At 50.1% G+C, this 21,752-nt stretch overlaps 8 protein-coding genes across 8 annotated transcripts; 3 read left to right on the top strand and 5 right to left on the bottom strand.

Moving 5' to 3' along the window:
* Positions 1-265: 265 nt before the first annotated feature.
* Z518_03372 (uncharacterized protein) lies at positions 266-3,523 on the bottom strand (the record flags this gene model as incomplete). The annotated part of the gene is made up of 1 exon (XM_013420397.1): positions 266-3,523. One exon carries the CDS (start codon positions 3,521-3,523, stop codon positions 266-268), a length of 3,258 nt encoding a protein of 1,085 aa, XP_013275851.1.
* A 2,339-nt stretch (positions 3,524-5,862) lies between these two features.
* On the bottom strand, positions 5,863-7,723 carry Z518_03371 (uncharacterized protein; the record flags this gene model as incomplete). Its single annotated transcript, XM_013420396.1, has 5 exons — positions 5,863-6,080; positions 6,134-6,238; positions 6,286-7,034; positions 7,089-7,517; positions 7,575-7,723. The coding sequence occupies 5 exons, from the start codon at positions 7,721-7,723 to the stop codon at positions 5,863-5,865; spliced, it is 1,650 nt and encodes a 549-aa protein (XP_013275850.1).
* A 3,196-nt stretch (positions 7,724-10,919) lies between these two features.
* Positions 10,920-11,650, top strand: Z518_03370 (lactoylglutathione lyase; the record flags this gene model as incomplete). Its single annotated transcript, XM_013420395.1, has 2 exons — positions 10,920-11,546; positions 11,603-11,650. 2 exons carry the CDS (start codon positions 10,920-10,922, stop codon positions 11,648-11,650), a joined length of 675 nt encoding a protein of 224 aa, XP_013275849.1.
* A 975-nt stretch (positions 11,651-12,625) lies between these two features.
* Z518_03369 (uncharacterized protein) lies at positions 12,626-13,123 on the bottom strand (the record flags this gene model as incomplete). Its single annotated transcript, XM_013420394.1, has 1 exon — positions 12,626-13,123. The coding sequence occupies one exon, from the start codon at positions 13,121-13,123 to the stop codon at positions 12,626-12,628; it is 498 nt and encodes a 165-aa protein (XP_013275848.1).
* Positions 13,124-13,945: 822 nt separating this feature from the next.
* Z518_03368 (uncharacterized protein) lies at positions 13,946-14,746 on the top strand (the record flags this gene model as incomplete). Its single annotated transcript, XM_013420393.1, has 1 exon — positions 13,946-14,746. The coding sequence occupies one exon, from the start codon at positions 13,946-13,948 to the stop codon at positions 14,744-14,746; it is 801 nt and encodes a 266-aa protein (XP_013275847.1).
* Positions 14,747-14,888: 142 nt separating this feature from the next.
* Z518_03367 (uncharacterized protein) lies at positions 14,889-15,245 on the bottom strand (the record flags this gene model as incomplete). The annotated part of the gene is made up of 1 exon (XM_013420392.1): positions 14,889-15,245. The coding sequence occupies one exon, from the start codon at positions 15,243-15,245 to the stop codon at positions 14,889-14,891; it is 357 nt and encodes a 118-aa protein (XP_013275846.1).
* Positions 15,246-16,251: 1,006 nt separating this feature from the next.
* On the bottom strand, positions 16,252-18,089 carry Z518_03366 (uncharacterized protein; the record flags this gene model as incomplete). Its single annotated transcript, XM_013420391.1, has 4 exons — positions 16,252-17,028; positions 17,075-17,477; positions 17,547-17,980; positions 18,033-18,089. The coding sequence occupies 4 exons, from the start codon at positions 18,087-18,089 to the stop codon at positions 16,252-16,254; spliced, it is 1,671 nt and encodes a 556-aa protein (XP_013275845.1).
* Positions 18,090-19,425: 1,336 nt separating this feature from the next.
* Positions 19,426-21,209, top strand: Z518_03365 (uncharacterized protein; the record flags this gene model as incomplete). The annotated part of the gene is made up of 5 exons (XM_013420390.1): positions 19,426-19,655; positions 19,704-20,240; positions 20,299-20,640; positions 20,695-20,909; positions 20,977-21,209. The coding sequence occupies 5 exons, from the start codon at positions 19,426-19,428 to the stop codon at positions 21,207-21,209; spliced, it is 1,557 nt and encodes a 518-aa protein (XP_013275844.1).
* Between the last annotated feature and the right edge of the window lie 543 nt (positions 21,210-21,752).

The raw sequence follows: 21,752 nt of genomic DNA, 5'->3' as shown, positions 1-21,752 counted from the left end.
AAAATTTTACCTACACCAAGATGCAGCAGCAGAAATGTCTCATGGTTGTGGTGTCGCATTCGTCAAAAGTAATATATGAACGAAAGGGCTAGTAAAGGCGGCGTTGTAAGCTGGTGAGGCACAGCATTTGTGCGATCCGTGGCGTAAGGGAAGTAATGGGGGGATTGGACTCGGCTCCACGTTTCTCTGAAGCAGAATTGTTGATGATTTTTTTTCTCCCTGAATTCATTTCCTATCTCTCGTTCTTCCTCCACGTGTCGCCTGTCTAATTTGTCTTCAAGGTCTTCTGCTTCTCGGCATCCCTCCCCCCTCTAGGGCCTCTGACAAGCAAACCCTTCCTCTTCCTAACTGCATCAACGTACCTTTTCGCAACATTCTCCCTCTCGCCATGCACACCTAGATCTTCCAGCTCTTCCTCCGACCTCGGCACCCAGAATGGATCGATATCGTCGATCATCTTGAATCCAACGAACCGCAGCATTGGTTGCGCCAACCCGGATGTCCGCTTGCGGATCTCTTCGCTGAACCCAAAACTCTCGGCCACAGGCAGTGTGGCTTCGATCGTGAAGTACGGCGTACCTTCAAGCAGGGCCTCGGAGAGAATCGAACCTCGTCGTCGTGTGAGGACGCTGTACACACGGCCCAGGACTTCCGGGGTCGCTTGGATCGTGCAGCTGTACATTGCCAGCAGGATGCGGGGTGACCAGTCGAGGAAGGCAGCGCGGATGCTTTCACGCACTGATGTGATGAGTTCACCGGTTAATCGACCGGATTCGACGGTCGGTTCTGATGTGTCGGGCGACTGGGACTGGGAGATCTCTTCGAGAAAGACGGCGACGCCTTGCGTCGGTTCACGGCACAGAGGTCCCTGAGCGGTGGCAAGTTGGAAGGCGTAGGCGATCGTGTCGGAGAAATCTTGTGTTGGCTTCGTTTGGGAACAGCCATCTTGGGCATCACTCTGCTTCCCGTCGGGGTCTTCGCGCTCAGACAGTTCATGCGGCTCCATTAGGAAGCGCTTGCATGTGTTTGACCCCGTGGCGTCGATGAAGATGTTCGGTCCGACTCGTCGAGGTCCAAAACTACATATCCGAGGCACGACTCTCTGCCAGCCTTCTTTTTCTTCTTTGGCCTCCTCAAAGGCAGCATGGAGCTGCTTGCGGAACTCCTGCAGCGATAGATTGCTTCTTTCGTTGCCGGTATCATTCCCAAGATCTGCCGAATCGTCTTTCTCCATTTCATCAGATTCTTTGACCACATCTTCTTGTGCCTGTTTCTCCGCATATAACCGTCGAATGGATGATCCGTTCTTGATGAGGAATTCCGCGACATTGTATGGCAATGGGCGGACTCGTATTCGGACCGATACCGTTTTCGAAGCGGTCACTGCGACGGCTGTTCCTCTCGGGAGATCCTTGTTCTTCGGCGGTTCCATTTCGTCGGCCTTTACAATTGTTTCTCGATATGGCACAATCGGATCGCCGGGTTGGATGTCACATCTGGCGAAACGTTCTCGCAGGTCCTTGAGACATCTTTCGAGATGCAATTCCCCGGCGGTCAGGATGACATGCTCGCCGCTCTCCATCTGCTCATAGACCACGCAGGGATCGCTTTGTTCCAGAAGTTTCAGTCCTTTGATCATTTTGTTTAGATCCATTGGATTCGTCGGCTCAAGAGCAACTCTGACAATCGGTTGGCTGAGAGCTGATGTGCCAGCCAGGTTGATACTGCCTTCTAGTTGGGAACATAGTGTCCCCGTCTTCAGGACATGTCCTTCTAGACCCTCTATTCCAAAGACAACTCCCGCTGGGACCTTGTCTAGCAGCTCTAGAGATCGACCCATCAGGAGATATAAAGCGGTGATGGGTACCTTTTTGAGTTCCGGTGAGGCATGGGGAAATGCTGGATTGAATTTCGGTGGCAGAACATATACTTCATCTCCGACAGATAGCGTTCCTGAATACAACCGTGCAAACCCTATCAAATGTTCGGGATCCTCTGGTTGTTCTGGTGTGACATCTTCGTCCTCTTCTTCGCCTATCCTTGTCGTGTTCATTCCGTTGATAATACGATCCACGTTTGCAGAGCCTTCAGCGTCGGCCTGGGCTTTGGCGATCTCTGCTCTCTTTTTTCGGGCGAGTTCTCGTGCTTCATCCGCCGTCAAGATCGTCCCCAATTTCCGTCTTTTCGATGGAAGCTCGCTCTCCGGTATCGCGACCATTTTGCTGACATAGGCAACAATCGGTGCAGACTCGGACGTGTTAAATTGGATCATTGAATCCTTCAGTGACTGGTCGATGTTCTTGGCGCTGACCAGCTCTTCAATCATCTCAGGTAATCGGATGGCCTGCGCCCTGGGAGGACTTGGTAAGTATTCAATGACAGACACAAGAACGGCTGTGGAAAGTGGTAGCCACGACGAGAATACACTCTGTAGTATGACTTTGGTATCTCGAGACCTAGCAATATGAGCCGGCAGATTGATGGATAACGACTTGGTGATTTTCTCCAACATGGCTGGATCGCCCCGTCCACCATTGACACCCACCGTGGCATCGTAGACTTGCCATATGGGGTCGAGGACGAGCTGGACGAAGATTGGTTTCAGATTTCTGCCTTTTAAGTGTTTCTGTCCCAAAACTTTCTTGGTTTTGGGGTCTAAGTAGAAATCCCCCCACAACACCTTTTCGAGGATGGACCTCTTAATACCTAGCTTCTTTTCATAGATACCCGCAAACTGGCGAACCGTGAACGCCCAGCCGTCGATGGCACTGGCAAAAATGACGTTGCTCTTCTCCGGGGCAAAGTACAGGTCTTCGTCGTCTCGCTCCTCAAACTGTTGGTCTAAATCTGCCACGGAAGCCATGGCATCCGGTCTCTGTTGTTCTTTAGCTGCTTCTTTTTGGTCAAGCCTTTCTCTCCAAAGTAAATCTTCTTCCATTCGTTCACCTTGGAAGAAGCTACCTATGACAGCATTGACACCTTCAAGGACTCTTTCGAGATGTGAGTATGCTCCGGCCGGAGTCATTTTCAGCTCGGTGATCAGTCGGTCAATCTTGTTGATGACAAGTAACGGTTTTAACTTTTCTATCCATACCTGCCGTAGTACTGTAACAGTTTGGGAGCATACACCTTCGACTGCATCGACCAAGACGACGGCGGCATCGCATAGCCTGGAGGCAGTGCTGACTTCTGATGAGAAATCAATGTGACCGGGGCTGTCTATTAAATTGATCAAGTATTCTTCCTTCTTGAGTTCGTCATTCTCTTGTTGTCTCCGCATCATACTGAAGTAGAGACTGATCGCACTACTCTCCATGGTGATTCCACGTATTTGCTCGTCCGGTCTCGAGTCTAAGTAGCGGACCTTACCGGCCATTTTGGGGGATATGATGCCATTGGTAGCAATGAGGGAGTCCGTGAGGGAAGTTTTGCCATGATCAACGTGCGCGAGGATACAGATATTACGAATATTCTCCGGGTTGGCTTGAAGGGCGATGAGTTGAGGTGGCGGAATGGCGGGCATTTTGGCTATTAAAGGAAGGAGGCTAAATTTTAGGGATTTTAGGGAGGCCTCAATGTCGATATGGCCTCCACGCGCCGTTCCCAGTGCTGGCAAGGGGTATGCATCGGCAAGAAGTGACGGCGGTTGTTTGTGTTGTGTGCGGTGCAGTCAGTTACAGGGAAATTTCTCTCCGAATTTGGAGGTCATTGTCGCCGCCTTTAGAGGGTTTCTTTCACCGATGCCAAGACTGATACACTACCCTTGCCTGGTCTTTAAGCAGCTCCTGCACCAGACTTCCTTCCTCGCATACGAGTCCGAAATTGCGGAAATGTCAAGTTCTTGCAAGAATGAGTGCCTTGACTGTATAGCCCGAACCAAGGTGCGTCGCGAACTTATAAGGAGGCTCTCTCCGGACTCCTTTATCCGATAGCAGAGGCACAATATCTTGAACCCATCAAATCACTGCAGAACAGACAGAACATCGGATATCAAGCCAGGCAGGGAAAAGTGAAATGTAAAGTCATTGTTCTTCGTCTTGACACCATCGAAGGAAGGTGTCCGCCATTGGCCGTTTCCTCACATTCATTGAGAGCATGTGGAGCAGCTCAGATTTGTTCGATCTTGACCCTATTCTCCTGCGCCACGCCTTCGGTGGCCTCCTTGGTGATCGTCTTCCTCCCGTCGGGCTGATGCTCGATCGACTAACGCGATCAACCTCGATGGGATATCACTGCTCTTCCGAACATGCTGTTATGAATCGTCCACATGGGTGTACTAGTCAAGTGGGTTGTGATATGTGGCGACGCCAAGGCTTGTAAAGACCATCGAAGGCGTCGTACGCTTCGTACATGCTGCGAAATTATATAGTCTGACGGTCCCTTGGACCCCTTCGAAATAGGACAAGCCCTCCGTAAAATCACCGGGTTTCTTTGGCACTTCCTGCGTAGCATACGTTCTTGACTCTCTTCGTGCTACGTCTTGTACCTAGATCTAGATGTTAGCTGGAATACATTGATTGGATCCTCGACCCTGAACCTGCACAACAAGTGGGATGGATGCGAGTATGCAGGGCGAATCAATGTACGTGAACGAGACTTATCACTAAACTAGAATGATTTAGAATAACAACAAAGTTGACTACATTCTCCAGAATTTGTGAGAGACTGATCTGACTATATAATATACAAGCTGCTCTGTTATGCTCCGTCGCTCTGTACTGAGCACTTCAGATGTGACCAAAGGTTGTCTTTTCCCCTGGCGAGTGATTTGTGCACCTGGCATGCGACACAGATTGTATTTCGCTGAATGGTCACTAATGAAGCTGCCGTACGAGTCTCCATTATCCCAGGTCCAAGCAGCATCAACGATGCAGATGAAAAAAAACGTCTAGCCAGGTTTGTACATTGCATTAAAGAAACTGCGTTTGGCGCAGATGAGTTCGCCAGCATTCTCGATGAGGTGAGGGCCATCCTAGGGGTATGCAGACACTGAATCCGAAGGCATCGGAGATGATGGGTCTTCCTCGAGCAGGAACTCCAGATCTGGACACTGTGGAGAGGCGTTTTTCTGACAACATTTTAAAAGTAGAGCTGTCGGGACCACAATATCACCACCTGAGGGTCGTGGACGTGCCCGGGCTGTTTCACAGTCAGTCGGCTTGAAGAGGTTTTCAAACAGAGGCTCAACGAACGCAGACCCGACCATTTTCAGACCAGGATTTTGCTCTACTATCATCCTTGGATCCGCTCAGTTACTTTTCAGACTGCAGGACAAGCAACTCAGGTTCTCATTGGTTGTTCTACAATACTTGGGGTGTGCGGTGCTTTCTGCTTGAAGGAGACGGCGAAGTTGTTGAACGAGACCTGGCAGCTTAAAGGGTTGACCTTCCCAGAGCGAAGACTGAAGGCGATGGGGAAAAGGTTGAGGGTTGGGCTCCAAAGGATGGACAGAGGAGAACGAACGTTGGCTCAGGGTCAACGCAGACACTAACTAAACCCACGGCAAGAAGGCCCGGATTTGAGGTAGTGGCGAGTCAGTTGGAAAGTCCAGAGAGTTTCAACTAATCCTTCTGTCGAACTTAGGATCTATTAACTGCTTTGTCTTCCATCAACCTGAGGTCTTCCCTCGCATGTTTATATAGGGAATGGTTGCCACTGTCTTTCGACGTCTCCGGGGGGCAAGATCCTTGTATAGCTGAGTATTCTAACATCACAGCTGAGCACATCACCACATACTGTTCAACACCTTCTCTCGAGCTCTCGAAGATCGTGGATGCGCCGGTGCTGAATTGTCAGACTTTAGGTCACCCTTCCATCTCAGCCCGTATGTCAAGGATCATCGTCCCCGGAACCATTGCCGCTTTACTCGCCGACCTCACGGTCATCGGCCCAGTGGACAATCCGTCTAATGAAGGGCCAATTCCAAGACATGCGCCGCCAGTAACTACCCCAGAAGTAGAAGGGTACAAAACCGAGGAGAATAGCACCTTCAATACCGCCCATGGCGCCAAAAGCACCAAGATATCCGTCCTGCTGAACCCAAGGATTGGTGTAGAAGCCTAAGAGGAAACCGAAGCACGCTGCAAACCAATGTCAGTTCCAGAATTCCATGGAACAAGACGACCGATCATACCTTTGAATGTTGACTGCGTGACGATGACCTCACCAGATACAGGGCGGTACGAGTCCAAGATGTACACCAAAGACACGACCATTGATTGCACGACGGTGAACCCGACTGCGGACGGGCATTAGCGCTGTATAGAAGAATAGTTGTTAACTCACTCAACGCGATGCCTACGACTGGACACATCCAATGTAGCTTCAAACCGAATCCCACGCCGTACAAAATGCAACCCAGTGGGCCGGTGATGACACTGAGAGAAAGAGCCGGCAGGCGCATTTCGGGAATTCGCACGCCACCGTTCCTTTGTGTGAATCTATCTGCGATCCAGTCGGAGAAATGGCCTGCAAAGAAGATGGCGACAAGCGAGCCGATAGCCATCGCGATGAAGGTTAGACCGGCTTGCCACGAAGTGAAACCGTAAATGGTCTGGAATGCAGCTGAGAAGTTGGACGATAAGACCACTATCATACCAACCGTGACGGAGTTGATCAGTGTAGCCCATAAGACGCCGGGCAGTGCGAGCAGAGCCACGGGTCGGAACATCAGCAGCCAGATACCCTCGCTGGTGTAGGCCTTGGGGATGATGGAAAGGCGCTTGAAGTAAGGGGTTCGCTTGCCTAGTGTTGTGGGGAAAACTACTGACACATGTTCGGATGACTTGTCGAATTTCTGAGAGACAGCGTCGGCATCGACGTCCCCCGAGGCTACGGCGACAGGGATCGCGCCGAGGTTGGCAGTGCTCCGGTTATAGGCGGTTTCGGGAATGGTGAATATCATGATTAGCATGCAGAAAGCGGATAGGGCCGTGAGGATCCAGAAGATAACACGCCATTCCTGAGTCCTTATCACGAGACCGAAGATGACGACGCCGAGGCTGCTACCGAGCGCGAGGGAACAGTTGTAGACGCTGTTACCGTGTGTCGGCTTTACATGCCGGCGATAAATGGAATTAGAGACTTACGCCATAATTTTACCTCGCTGATGGAGGAAAAAGATGTCCGTCAGTGTCAACGGAGCCACAAGCTCAGGAGCTCCTGCAGCGATGCCAGTCAATAGTCTCGCTGCGAGCTCGCTGCCATAGGACTTGGCGAAGCCGGCCCAGACATTACATGCGGTGAGGAGGGCGAAGCAGATAATATACACCGGTCGACGGCCATATTTGATCGCCACAGGAGTCCAGATAAACTGGCCAATACCAATGGTGAGGGAAGTTCCGGTGAAGAAGTAGGCCACTTTGCCGACGTAGGTAAGGAAGTTAGGGTCGCTAGGCGGAGCAAAGAAATGAGTCGTCATTGCTACGGCACCCGCTGACGGGCCCGCACCGCAGGCGTTACATACAAAGATGCTAAAGCAGGAGAGGACGAAGATATAGTGTTTTTCGCGCAGCGGCCTGTGCGCATTGAAGTCAGTGGTAGTCTTGCGGCGTGGAGCAGGGGCTTGTGCTCACCAATTCAGGGGATCGTCTGGATCATCCGAAGGTTTTGGCACGAGAAGGATCTCGTTCGTCGTTTCATGACGCAGTTGGACTGTTCCAAGTGTCACGCCTCGAGGGGCGTCAATATCGTCGCTCTTCCTTCCAATGGCTTCATCTACCATTGTGTCTGACGTGGTGAGGGAGTGGATCGAGAATGAGGGTGAACTTGAGATCAATGCAGCAAGAATGCTTCCCTTCTCTGATGTCCGCCGGAGAAATATTCTTAGCACGGATCAATGAAGGATAAAGGATGTAGTTGGAATGTGGGAAGCTCGGATTCGCCTCCTGAGGCAGGTCGATGCAATTTTATATCTGGGTCCCCGCCTCTCATTGCTTTTGCAGTCCTCCTTACCCCGGATCTGGGCTTAAGTAGCCCTTCTAATCTGTAGAGTTAAGAAAATGTCTACCATCCTGCGTGCAAATCGGTAACGGAAATATATTAGCTCCCGTGCAGTCGAGCTTAGGACCTTGGCTGTCGGCAAGCCTAAACACAGGCCGGATTCCCGTTCCCGAAAGGTTTCTTCGGACTGGTGTGCTTGGTAACTAAATGATATTTCTCCGGAAGGAACTGTCGAACACGGAAATTACCATGCACATCTGAAACACACTGGTAGAAGGTTACCATAGAGACAACGGCACTCTTGATGGCTGCTCTGCTCAACGACGAGGCATTCGCACGTCTATAAAGAGACTGTCAGGAGCGCAACAAGTCGATAGAAAACAGAGCACTCGTTCAATTCAGGTTGCACAACAAGTTTGACACTATGTGAGGAGGATGCATGCTGGTTGAATGTTCTTCACGTGCCAGTATGTGATGGCATGTCACTACACTAGCGTTAAACTCTTGCAGTCAAGCTCTTAGGCTCTGCAGATCGTAAACGTAACAGCTTCCGCTGAAGTACCAGTTCATGGGCAGATATTCTACTGTGTACTCCAGTCATGGCAGGCAAAGACAGCCTCGGCTCACACGAGTGGATTTTGTTTTCAGAATAAGAACATCTACGGCTGTTGAGCGGTTGAATAGTAGCAAGTGCCCCTTTACCGGGAATAGGGAATCACTCCTGTGTAGGATATAGGGGTAGGAATAAGAGAAGAAAAGGGGTCAATCAAAGCTGTATAAATACCAGCAACCTGGTAGGACTAGTTGCTGAATAGATAGAGCTAGAAGGGGGAATATACCATTCCTTTGATCTGGGGACCTGAGGTTAAATACTTCTTCTGCTATGCTACCTAACTCAACATCGGTACGCATAGCAGACTTTATGCATCGATGAGTGTTGATTGATACCTTTCAAGGACCTGAAACCTAGCAGGGCGTCGTTCAAGCCGTACTTTTCTTCATATATGCTTGATGCCGTCGTGGTGACCAGGTGACAGTGGGACTCGTCGTGAATGGCTGAAGGCGTTTCATAGGTTCGACACCGACGTATTTCTCTTTCTAATCGAAGAGTCGCTGGACGGAGACGAAGTTCTCATAAGAAAAAGTTTCCCGATAGCAAAGCCGTATTCTATCCATGGGATGGATGTTGTCAGCGCAAGCAGGTCATCGTAAGATGCTATATCTGTGAATGTACAACGGCACTTGCAATCTCTCCGTCTTTTTCGGTGATGACATTGAAAAACCGAGTATCTTTCCAGAAATATTCGTGCTCCAGGCCATGTGGCTTTCCTGTGTTAAGACAGTGTGTATGCAATGTTGCTTTCTGTGTTAGAAGTCGACGCCTAAAACAGAGGCGGAAAGCAGGTGAACTGAATGAAGTGTTAGCTCTGGAGACCAGGGATGTTGCCGTTCACGTGCAGAAACACCTCCATGCAGTCGGAAGTGGACAAGCTCTCGAACAAGGCAATATAATGGTCCGGACTCCTGTGGACTAACATCTCTTGAGCTACACCGTGCCACGTGATCTCTAGGGTCGGGAATGAGAACGAGAGTTCAATCGGACGGGATGTGGTTCGAATGTGGTAAGCCTACAGTCACCTCTTAAACAGGGGTTAGCAACTTTATGTCTACAGTTCCACCTCTCATCCTTTGACCATCTTGCCTACTCCGTACATGGCCCCGAGTGGTCCTTTGAATTGTGGAGCAAGGAAATGGCTACCGTATCATGCAAGATGCTAATAGTGAAAAAACTAGATTGTCCTATGGGTGCCTCGCATGTCGGTTAGCTGAGAGTCAGTTTTGATCCGATGGTGGACAGGCCGGGGATCCCGTTACCGAAAAGAGTCTTCGGGCTGGTACGCCGGGATACTCGGAGATTCCGATGCTCCCGGGAGAGGAACTCTGCACGCCGTCAGAAACAGTGGAATACTCGAGAATGCCTGGCCGTTGTAAAATTGACGCTTAGTTGACGCTTAATTGTTGGCCAGATTGCGCAGCGTTTATCAATCTGCCCAGTATCCCTGTGGGTGCAGAGTCTGGAAGCATACCATGTGTTCAATCGTCGTGTGGCCCGATCTGATGTTGAAAAGTATTACTGCATCCATGATCGCGAAATGTACATACTCGATTCGAATACTACCGGATTCTCTGGTGTCGCCTTTGGAATTGCTCTTCTCGATCTCGATCGCAACAGTGATACGCGGAGTACATACGAGGGTGGATGATGTCTACTAAGAACACAAGCCCTAACCATGGTCGCTTCTTTTCTGGCCACTAATACTAAATTTCTATGACATTTGAGATACTTCACCTATCAATACTCGATGAAAACATGGCGTCGACCGCGAGAGGACGCGCAGTATTACATTTGCCTAAAAACTGGGGAACCTCGGCTACGCTTCAGGCGTGTTAGCCCTCTATTGAAGGACGGTCTGATGGAATCCCTTGTAGATTCAATTGATGAATTCGCCGTTGCCCGATCGCCTATACATTTGATTGATATAAGTAATCTTTGCTCCGATTCCCGAGTCAAGCTGCCAGTAGGCCGAGGCCGCAAAATTGCCGATAACGACATTCTTGCCATTGGCACTTAGCGTAGAACTGACGCTCAGGAGGGGTCGGTCATAGCCTTGGTCTTGGTACCTCAAACTTGGTCTGCGGATGTGATCGACAACCGCTGGTACATTGACTGTGGAGATGTTTCGTGTCGGCTTCCCGAAAGCACGGCCGCCACTATGGAACAACCCGCATGAATTCTTCACCAACAATGAGCATGGATTATGCTGTCAAAGTCAAGTGGCATTGGTGTATGCAGCATAACGCAGGGGAATACCATCTGCAGTTGGAGCGACTAGACGAGACTTTCTTCAACATTCGTACAACGCGACAGACAAACATCGTTGGAGTGGCATCCAGTTATAGTACTTCAAGTCGACAACATGGCTTCCACCAGCACTTCCCAAGCTGCTCTAAGCTCAAGACTCCCTGTCGGGGTGCATACCCCTGGCGGTGGACGCAACGAGTCTCCTTTAACAGACTCTGCACCAACCCTTGGCTACCGCTTCAACCACATGATGATCCGCATCCAGGACCCAGAGCCCACGCTGAATTTCTACGTCAACCTGATGGGCATGAGGACTGTCTTCGCTATCAACACCGGCCCCATGACCGTGTATTATCTCGGTTATCCTCAGACACCAGAGCACCGTGCGGATCCGGCTGCTTTTGCACAGCACGTTGCGCAGCATTCCGTGCTGACGCAGACTCTGGGACTGCTGGAGCTTTGCCATTATCATGGATCAGAAAATGAGGCGCATGGTTACATTTCGAGTGGGAATATTCCACCGCATTTAGGCTTTAATCATCTAGGATTTACGGTCCCAAGTGTACCTGAGACAGTGGAGCGGTTAAGGAGTGCAGGAGTGAAAGTCGTAAAGGACTATGGACAGGGTCCTGTCGAGGGGATACCAACTACGACATGGGAAAGGGAGAAAGGGATTGCGACGGACTCTTTGGGAGATGGGTTTCTCAATGTCGTAAGGCAGGTCGCATTTGTGGAAGATCCGGTAAGCTCAGGGCCAAGTGAACAGTACGATGTCGACAGTTCTAACTTCTTGACTAGAATGGTTACTTGGTCGAATTAGTCCCTCAACAATTATCCGTACCGTGATCCTTAATCCAAAGCAGCGTCGGAGCAATCTCTATTGATATGAGACCCCAGGAGGAGTGTAAAACCTTTCGTCGTCGAGGAATGGACTTGTTGTATCAAATTGAGAAGTGCCTGAGATCTCAAGCAACTTCATGCTCTTTCATGCTATCTAGTATTGTTTAGGTGCCAAAAACATAGAGAGCATCTCTGCCTGTGCGCTGAAGCAATCCGACCATGCCCACGCGCTTCTACCTGACTGCAGCTCTTTGCCGAGCCATGATAAACTTCTGCCAACATCTTCATCGGTAATGGGATATCAAGTTCCGGCATGTGCACCTCTACCAGCTGCAAGAACGTCAGATACTTTAACCTACTAAAGACGACTGAACCGCTTACCTGGACGCCCTGACATCTGGAGAATGCTTCATCTGCAAAAAGATCCTTCAATTCGCTCCGAGTATGTATCTCAAAAGCTCGAGAATGTCTCGACGCCGCATCAAAGACCCACAGAAGCTGCTTGTAGTCCCAGTTCAAGATGTCGTTATAGTTCTCTGTCGTTTCATGGACTGCCCTCTCAATCGTGTATCCATTATTGTATGTCACAAAGCTACGTTTGTCGTCAGTTCACGCCCACCGTGATCGATGCCGGACATGGGGTTGCATGAAGACTTGCGGACGATGTTTGATCATGGTGCTGATCTCCTGACATGTCAACTGGAAGTTGCCATCTCCTTGAAACAAGACAGTCCACCGTTTGACTCCAGCATCTTTGGCAACTAGAGCTTCACCTTGTGCACCCGGAGGGGAATGGCCAATACTCGCCCAGAGAGATGTGCTGTTTAGCGTACTCTCTGAGCCAGTGGCGTAGTGAACATTGGAAGACCTGACTTTGTTCCCAGCTCGTGCATTACACCGTCAACATATTCTCCATCTGTCAGTTGAATTTTGAGATAGTCGGTGCGTACTTGGCTTACTCTTTGCCTGGCCGTACCCATATCAACGAGGCTTGACAAAGGCTCCGAGAGCTTTCGTCTCCTGGTTTTTATCGCTAACCGGATAACTCAGATCTAAATGCGAGGACAGCTTGGACCTGTCGACGACTTTATTCGCCATATCGGCTGGTATGTCAATGTCAACAGGTCGATTAGACACCCAACAGATCTTCAAAACGTGATCGATCTGCTCGGGTGTGCGCGATGCATCGTTCAAAGTCACCTGGTCACCAGATACCGCTTTGAACATGTTCTTGAAAACATCGTAGTCGTCGTTGCCGAGTGTACGATGCATGTTGAACTTCCTGTTACCCCTAATGGACAGAGCAGGACTTCCAACTATATGCACCATGGTGATGTGTTCCGAGTATGCACCAGCGTGCGTGTTAATGGAAGAGAGCTCGCCCACTCCTCCTGTTGTGACCATGGCACCAATGCCTTTGACCCTTGCATAGCTATCGGCAGCATATCCTGTCGTTGTATCGTATGGATTGTGGCACATACCTGCGTTGAGTTCATTGCAACTTCCAATCCATCTCTGTGACGCGCTTGGAGGCGTCCTGAAACAATGCGGCAAGTTGCGGATAACCGGTACTAGCTCGGACGAGGATTTGTAAGTAACGAAGAATAGGGATACTTGATCATCCTCAAGAAAGTGGAATTACCGCGAGGATGCAAGACGTCGTTCGGGGGTCTAACTTGGAAAGGACGGAATTGTGAGAGAGGAAAGTGGGTTTCAAGCAACGAGTGGGCAAAATAGATTGCAGATTCTCATTAAGCGGCTCGGCTACCTATTACTGTTCGCCGTTTCTGCGTTCAGTCGCCAGCTTTCGATATATAAGGTCGAAGGGCATAAGAATCAATGCCCTGTGTCCAAAGCGTACGGTGTAAAATTTCAGAATTATATTGGTAGGTTGCATATGGAAGACTAACTTCATGGTGTGGTAGATCAACAATTTCGGCTGGCTTCGACAGACCTCGGCGGACTCCTTTGACGACGCAAAAACGGGATGCCGTAGTCTGGTGCGGAGGCGCCAGGCCTTCTCTTTGGTGTCCTCGAGAACCTCCTCCGGGTGAGTGCCGTGCGCTAGCTAGAGCAAAGCTGTATAGTAGTTTGCATATCTGTGCCAGGAATAGTTTTGCCAACCAGTCTCTTGAGGGCCGAAAACGTAGGGAGTGAATCCCGTCTTTGCAAATTCTACTACCCACTCCCTAAATTTGCAAGGTGCTCTAGTTTGGACCTCATGAAGCCCGGTCCTGAAGAAACCTTTACAAGGACAATAAAGCATAGCATATACAACGAGTTGAACTTGGCTATACTACAATGGGTTCCGCGGCCGCACCAGCAGCTCAGTCGCTAGCGGGAAAAGTGGCGATCGTGAGCGGTTCATCCTCTGGCATTGGAGCCGCTACCGCAAGAGAGCTATCAAAGCGAGGAGCGAGTGTTGTCATCAACTACCCTTTTCCGTCAGAGAGGCCAAGAGCAGAAAAGGTATTGCACGGTCTTCCGGGACAGTCAAAGTCCATTCTTGTCGAGGCAGATCTGTCGACTCTGACCGGTCCTCAAGTACTTGCCTCAGCAGCTGCCGCCGAGTTCGGCAGGATTGATATATTGGTCAACAACGCTGGTATCAGTGCTCACTCCATCATAGACGGGCCAGATGATGGCGAGATCGCGAAGATCTGGGATACGGTAGTTAACGTCAATGGTCGAGGCACAATGCTCTTGACCAGGGCGACATTGAAGCACTTGAGCCGCAGACACTCTCGCATTATCAACATTTGCAGCACAACATCTCGCAATCCAGATCCTGATATGACTATATACGCCGGGTCCAAGGGGATGATTGAAAGCTTCACGCGCTGCTGGGCGCGAGACCTTCCGCGCAAGTACGGCTGCACAGTGAATGCTGTCGCTCCTGGACCTGTCGCCACGGAAGCAATGCTAGCAGCACCTGCAGACTTTCTACAAATGGTTGCCAAAAATAACGAATCTGTTCCGGTTGCATCGAGAATGGCCAAGCCAGAAGAGATCGCCTGGGCGGTGGCCACGTTATGTGAGGAGGGTGCAGGCTGGCTGAATGGGCTTTATGTGCCCGTGGCGGGCGGTGGAACACTATCTTGATGACATATTGAAGCTTGAAACTCAAGATGTTCCGAGGGAGAATAGATGTCCAGGACGTCTAAGTGCTTCACACTCAAGAACCATCCTACTGAGATTTCTCAGCGGCGTCGAAAGTCGGCTTTGGAATTGTTTGATAGACTTCTCAGACCATATATAGGCTGTTATCGCTTCCTTGGAAGGACGCAAAATCCCAGACATATGCGGATCGGCTCGAAGATAGTGTAGCAGTGGCTGCCAGACAACCAATGGCCAGTTCCAAGCGAACCTCATTCACGTTGAAGGTGGGAATATGTATCCAGGAGTCTGCCATGACGGCTTGTTTCGTAAGATACGACTTGAGCGGCCTGTCCAACAACTCGACAGCTGGGAAAGATGATATAACATCAATAACATTATCATGGTTGCATGTTCTGATGAGGGTTTTTAGAATTTGGTCCCGGATGCTAGGTGTTAGACTGTGAGACACCATTTCCGGGCTCCAAGCTTCAATACAATCCATTTTGGAAGTAGCTGTACGGTCTAATGACAAGTCATGTTCTTCCGAGGCCATGCAATGCCGTCTCTCGGGTTCCATCGACCAATAGACTGCTTGAAAGTTTCATGCACGGCTTGCGAGTTCGATTGATCTGTTCCTGTCATGAGACTTGTTGCGGGAGACGCTTGGGTTAGTTCCTCTTGAGGCGGCAACGGAGGTGAGGACAAGGTCGTGATCGCCACCGAATCCAAGTAGATTGTATGCGGCGTTGAAGTTGAAATAAAAGTCTGGCCTGGCCTGAACCGGCTCGTTTCCACCATCGTAAAGATTGATAGATGGAAGACCATAAAAGTTTGGACCTGCTGGAAGCATGGGATCTGGATGTTTGTCAGAGAACGCCCACAGAATGGTCAGGATAACCGTGTACCTACATACATTTGTGTAAAAGCACCAATCTCGATAGTCTCTGTTGAAGCCCGCGTAAAGACGCCACAGCTAGGAGGACATTACACATCGCGGAATCCTCGCTAACACACTAGACACATAAATACGTTACCAGAGTCTTTAGATGCTTCAGCAGTTAGCAGCAAGAAAGTGTGCGTACCTTGTAGAAAAGCGGCTAGGGCTGCCTGCTGCTGCGCTTACATCGATCACGACTCCTGGATATCATCGCTGCCCGTTTGAGGCGGGTTTCCCTCCGCGAAAGTGCATGATCGTCGTGAATCCGACTTTTGAGGTTTTGGCAAGTGCACTGTTCCATCATCAGTGTGGAAAGTCGAAAAACCTTCGACCAAGCCAGCATCATGCAAAAATTGAAAGAAGGGGATGGCATGATGGCGCAGTCGATCACTACAACAAGGGCTTGTGTGGAGGACACATGGGAAGAAGGGCACCTAGGCCCACCGGAGATACAAAGCCCCCGTGCGGAAATGCCCATTACGATAGGATGACAGCCTAAGTCGGGATATTTTACGCTCATTCGACTGCGGCTGGTTTGTCCCATTGAGGATTATGGACATGGCACCTTTTGTCATACAATTGGTGCGAGCAGTCTACTTCCGTAGTCACCACCGAACCACACTCTGACATCTCCCCAACTGTGCACTGGTGTCCGTACTTGGGTTCTGTTTTCTTCATTCAGAAATCCACGACCGTTGATTGACACTCGCATTGTCTCACCCGCCTGCCATACAGTACTGCTTGGCCAAAGCTCAACTTGGGCTTCGACTATGTCACATGGCCGCACCCATTGTCGTTTCTGATGGGTATGATAAGGCCTTTCTGGAGTGCTGCGTGTTTCGTCCAGTTCCCTGTGCGAAAGACGTAGCCAGCCCAGGGATGCCGGCGCCTCGATAAACTGGCTCGAGTTCCAGAATTTCACCTCTTTCCCTTCGGCGTCCAGCTTCTGAAGCGCGACAAAGAGATCGACGTCTGGGAATTCCGTGCACTGAACAAACACGGTCAAAGAAGCGTGACCAGTAATTTCGGTCTCCTTGTCAAAAGTGTAATCAAAAGAGATTGTAGAATCTGCGCGATGGCTCTTGAAAGCAGCATGAGACGCATCCACCGTACTCGGCTGTAACACCAGATTCCCGTCGGCTCTTAGGTAGAAGGTTGTCAGATTCGAGGGTGGAGGAAAATTTGTCCAGTTCTTTCGGACAGATTCATCGGCAGACCTGCGCACATCGAGTTGCACAGTTGGCCAGGTACTGACCGAGTTCTCCTTGCGTTTCAAGAAGTGGTCCCAGAATTCTTTTTGCTTTTCAATACCGGCAGGCTTATAGTACTCGCTCCACTCTCTGCCAGCCTATGAATCGTCAGCCATATTCAGCTAAATGTAACGACAGACTTACGTGAACTAGGAGCCATTTGTCCTTGGATGAGAGACCCTTCCATGCCTCGATGGTACCTCGTAAATGCAAAGCCAAAGACGACCAACCTGTAACCGATAATGTCGGGATGTCAATCTTGGCCCAGTCCACCACTTTGGACTGCCAAAACTCATCGAAAAGAGGATGATCGAGGGACACAGCTGCATGATCTTCGCTCCTCCCAAGACCTTGTCCGGTTAAGTTCATCCATAAATACTGAAATGGAACAGAAGGTATTCCGCCCACACAGTTTACTTCGCGATAGATATCCGATATGCCCTCCCATAACAATAGCGCCTTGAGATGTGGGGGGTTCAGGGCGGCCGTCTGATACGCTGACATTGCATAATAGGAGACCGCACCCCAGCCAATGTCGCCAGTGGACCTAGAGTATCGAATAAAACTATCAGCCTGGGACCACTCACTCTGCAAAAAGATCTCCGGTCTGCCTCACCATGGCTGTAAAGCAGCCCACTCGACGACATCGTAGCCATCACGTCCTTCTTGCGGCGAGAAGTAGGTCGCTTCTGTGCCCTCAGACCACCACGTGGCGCGGGGATCCACGCGGACGAACGAGTAGTGGTATTGGCTGCACCATAGAAATGGGTCGGGTAACTCGAAGAACGTGTATGGGCTCAACTTGTCAAAGTCGACCCCCATGTTCTTAAACAAAGCTCTGGGTACAGCCCCGTGTTTTCCAAAAGGTGACCAGAACACCAAAGATGGAGTTCGCTCTGCTATCCTAGCCGCAGGACGGTAGATGTCGGCGTAGAGCTTGACCCCATCTCTCATCGTGATGGCGACGTCCTTCTCAAAGATCACTTTACCTCCATCTAGCTCAAACATCTCATGTTTGAGGTCAGGAGCAGGATTGATCGGAGGTAGGACCTATGTATGTGTCAGGAAACCGAGCTCGGACAGTGCGCTGATAGCCACGTACCTCCTGCGGATGGATACTTTTCCTGAATGGACCAATGAGACGGTCGGTTCCAGCCATGGTTGCGATGCGCGATGAAGTCTTCCTCTTCGTCCAGAGGTGTCGTGTTTGAACGTTGTTTACCTTTGAAGTCAGGGAAGCTCAGTTGCATGCTTGGAGATTGCAGATGTCAAGATGAGAGACCATGACCTCATGCAGGGACAACCAGAAAAGTCGACACTGCCGAGCTATGATGAATTTCTGGGGGAACTCTGGAGAATTACGAGACCCTGCTTCAGACAGCCGAACGTTTGAGGGAGCAGCCCCTCTTCGGGACGGAGGCCATTCCGCAGTTTACTAGAGAAAAACGTTAATCAGCGTTGGACATTTTCGGTACGGTTGCCATCGTAAGATGTTCAGACATCATGCGGCTTTGGCTAGCGGGCCAGGACGCCGCAAATTCGACTTGGAGCAAAAAAGTTTTCGGGATGCCGTAAGTTGTAGGTGCCAGAGAGGACCAAGGGTTGCTGCCTATCTATCCGCGCAGGGTCTGTCATCACGTGATTGTATCACTTGCTAAATACACACCTCGGCATCCCGATCTAATTTTCGTTAGAAGTCAAACCCACTAGCATTGAAGCGGAATAGGCTCCTCGGGGCCTCGTCGTAGGGTTAAGATATCACGTGGAATAGGGACTAAGCTATACTAGTAAATTTTGTCCACGCATATTTTTTGATGGATAATTCCTAATTAGGCTTAGCCAAAAAGGCACGTGATGCGCTAGTTCCATTTTAGAAGCATACCAAAGCCGTATTCCGCGTGGATTTGAAACAATTCTAACGAAAAGAAGCCCAAGCTTGTATGCTGTCCCGGAATGCTCTGGAGGTTCAACAAGCGGTGACAAGAAGTACCTGTGCGATAACGCCCAATACTCGATACTCAAGACTCGGTCCTCTAGCAATTCAAGTAGATTTCAAACTTGGATGGGAATGAATGCTCTGCTTCTATCTACGAGGTGTACACTGGCGCTGTTGCCTGTTAATGGTGTTGGACGTCATGAGGTGTATGTTACAGAATGGGTTGGCTCGCCATAATCGATAGGTTACCATTTGTTCAACGGCAAGGTATGCTGAAGGCCAGTCACGCCTTTGCCAAATGGACACGCTCGGGATCCCGAGATTGACCGAATGCATTTTGTTAGAGATGAAGTTCCAGGCCGCCCAAACGATAAATGCGGCCAGCACCCGGAGTCTTCGGGGGACCCCGATAGCGAAGAACCAACCTAGACCAGCTCACCTACTTTATAAAGATATCTCTGCACAAAGGAGTAGATGATCTTTTGATCCGGAATGGATTGGTGTTCTCTATCACGTTCCTGGACGTTCGCTTCGGGATCCGTGTTGCCGGTCAGACGACATGGCGCTGCTTGCAGCCTCGCGTTTTGCTCTGGGAGAGCTATACCTGGCTGTAGCGATCCTTTTCTTGGTGCTCTGCGTCCATCAAATCAAATGGCATGTGTCTTTTAGCCGCAAATATCGATTTCCAAACCCGGTCCCAGGTCTGCCTATCATTGGCAACGCCCTGCAGATGCCATCTACTGGGCAAGGTCCTTTCCTGCAGAAGCTGGCAGAGAAATATGGGGAAATGTACGTCAACGCATCTTACTGATATGGCGGCACTGCTGATGTAGCCAGGTACACCATGAAGTTTGGGGCGACCTACTGGGTCATTCTGAACTCGCAACGCGTAGTGTCTGAGCTTCTCGAAAAACGCGCTTCTATATATTCATCTCGGCCAGCATTCCCCATGGCCCACAGTCTAGCCTCCGGGAAGAAGCGAATCCTTGTCCTGCCTTATGGCGATCTTTGGAGGAGAGAAAGAAAGGTCATGCACCGGATCCTGAATAACACCAAGAAACGCATATTCGAACCTTTTCAGGATATCGAATCTCGAGCTCTTCTCTATGAGTATCTACACGAACCTGATCTGTGGCCTCGATCTCATCTCCGATATGCAAATTCAGTGGTTATGAGCGTTGTCTTTGGAAGAAGAACCAGCCTTAGAGACCCATATCTCCTCGAGTTGCTGCACAACTCCGAAGAATTCGTTCGATACTTAATGCCCGGGCGATCCGTTGTCGATGTATTTCCGTTCCTCGCAAACGTCCCCTGGCTCAAGACCTGGCAGCCATGGAGATGGTATGGCGATAAGCTTTACAGGCGAACGCGCGAGTGAGTCAGTTTCCTGTGTATTCCATGCGTCCGATGCTGATCTAGTGGCCTGGGTCAGGGTCTACAAGAGAGAGATTGACAACCTTCGCCAGCGGCGAAAGCTGGGCATCCAGAAGCCTTGCTTTATGACAGAGTTCTTCGATGCTGGGGAAGATAAAGAGTTCTCAGACGAAGAGGTTTATTTCATCTCGGGAACATTGATGGAAGCAGGCTCAGACACAACTAGAGTCTCTCTGCACGAAATCCTCGCGGGAGCGGCGCTATATCCTGACTGGATTGAACGAGCGCGCGTGGAGCTCGACAAAGTCTGTGGCGCCAACGCCGAGCGACTGCCCGTTGCTCGGGATATTGATCAGCTTCGTATAGTCAGAGCCGCGGCGAAAGAAAGCATGCGTTGGAAGTAAGTTGTTCTCCAGGAGATGCCATGCGCGCAATGAGCTCATCAGTACAATAGGCCTACTATAGCGGAGACAGGCATTCCGCACGCTTTAATCAGAGACGACGACTTTGAAGGCTACCATTTTCCTGCTGGGACCGTGTTCACTTGGAATCACTGGGGAATAGCCAACTCTGCATCTGAATATGAGCAACCAGAGCGGTTCTGGCCGGAACGATTCATTAATGATGAGCTCGATATGGCATTTAAGGGCCATCTAGGCCTCGGTACGGGTGAGTTCAGAGTGGATTCTTGTCTTTCTTCGTAGCAGTGTATACTAAATTGACCATGCAACAATAGGTCGACGAGCTTGTGTCGGGTACTCCGTGGGCATAAACAACCTTGCCATCGCTATTGCTAGGTTGGTGTACTGTTTCGACTTTGAGCAAGATCCCTCCGCACCGATCGACGCCTCAAAACCCTTCTTCCCGGACGAGAACGGTTACCCGTTCAAAGTCATCATCAAACCGAGGAGTGAAGCACATCGAGACCTTGTGGAAAGGGAATGCCGTGCAGCGGCGGTCACCAACTGAAGAGCGGACTATTCATGGTCTTTCGGATGGTTCAATATATATCAATGACATGCTCGGTGGTCGACGATTTCCAAGTTCCTAGGAGCAGTGAGGTAGTTGTTCTACAAAGTCCCGAATTCGCAGCTTCTCGACGTGCTTACGACCCGATGAGACTAAGTGATGCCTGCTTACTTGCCAGACCATCTTAGAATCCGGGGTGTGTTGAGTAGATACATGAGGGGCCTATGCCTTCCGCTCATTATCGTTCGATAGCTTCAGCTTTCACGCCACTAAATTTATAGCCCAGATACCACAGTATGCGGGGAGGTAATTGTCGAACAATGAGCAGTACTCCTTTACTTGGAAAGGGGTATCACCCTTATGCAGGATATAGAGGAAGGATAGGAGTAGAAAGGGGTCAACCAAGCATGTATTTATACCTGGTAATCTGGCTGCCAGAGAGAGAGAGCATTCAATACATCACATTTGCACCCCCCAAGTTTGACATCAGGCCACTTAATGAATTCCTGTTGAACAACTGGTGGCCTATCGTTCACGACTAAC

This window comes from Rhinocladiella mackenziei (assembly GCF_000835555.1).
Source record: "Rhinocladiella mackenziei CBS 650.93 unplaced genomic scaffold supercont1.2, whole genome shotgun sequence".
Taxonomy (NCBI): Eukaryota; Fungi; Ascomycota; class Eurotiomycetes; order Chaetothyriales; family Herpotrichiellaceae; genus Rhinocladiella; species Rhinocladiella mackenziei.
This window is presented reverse-complemented; position numbering and strand designations above follow the sequence as displayed.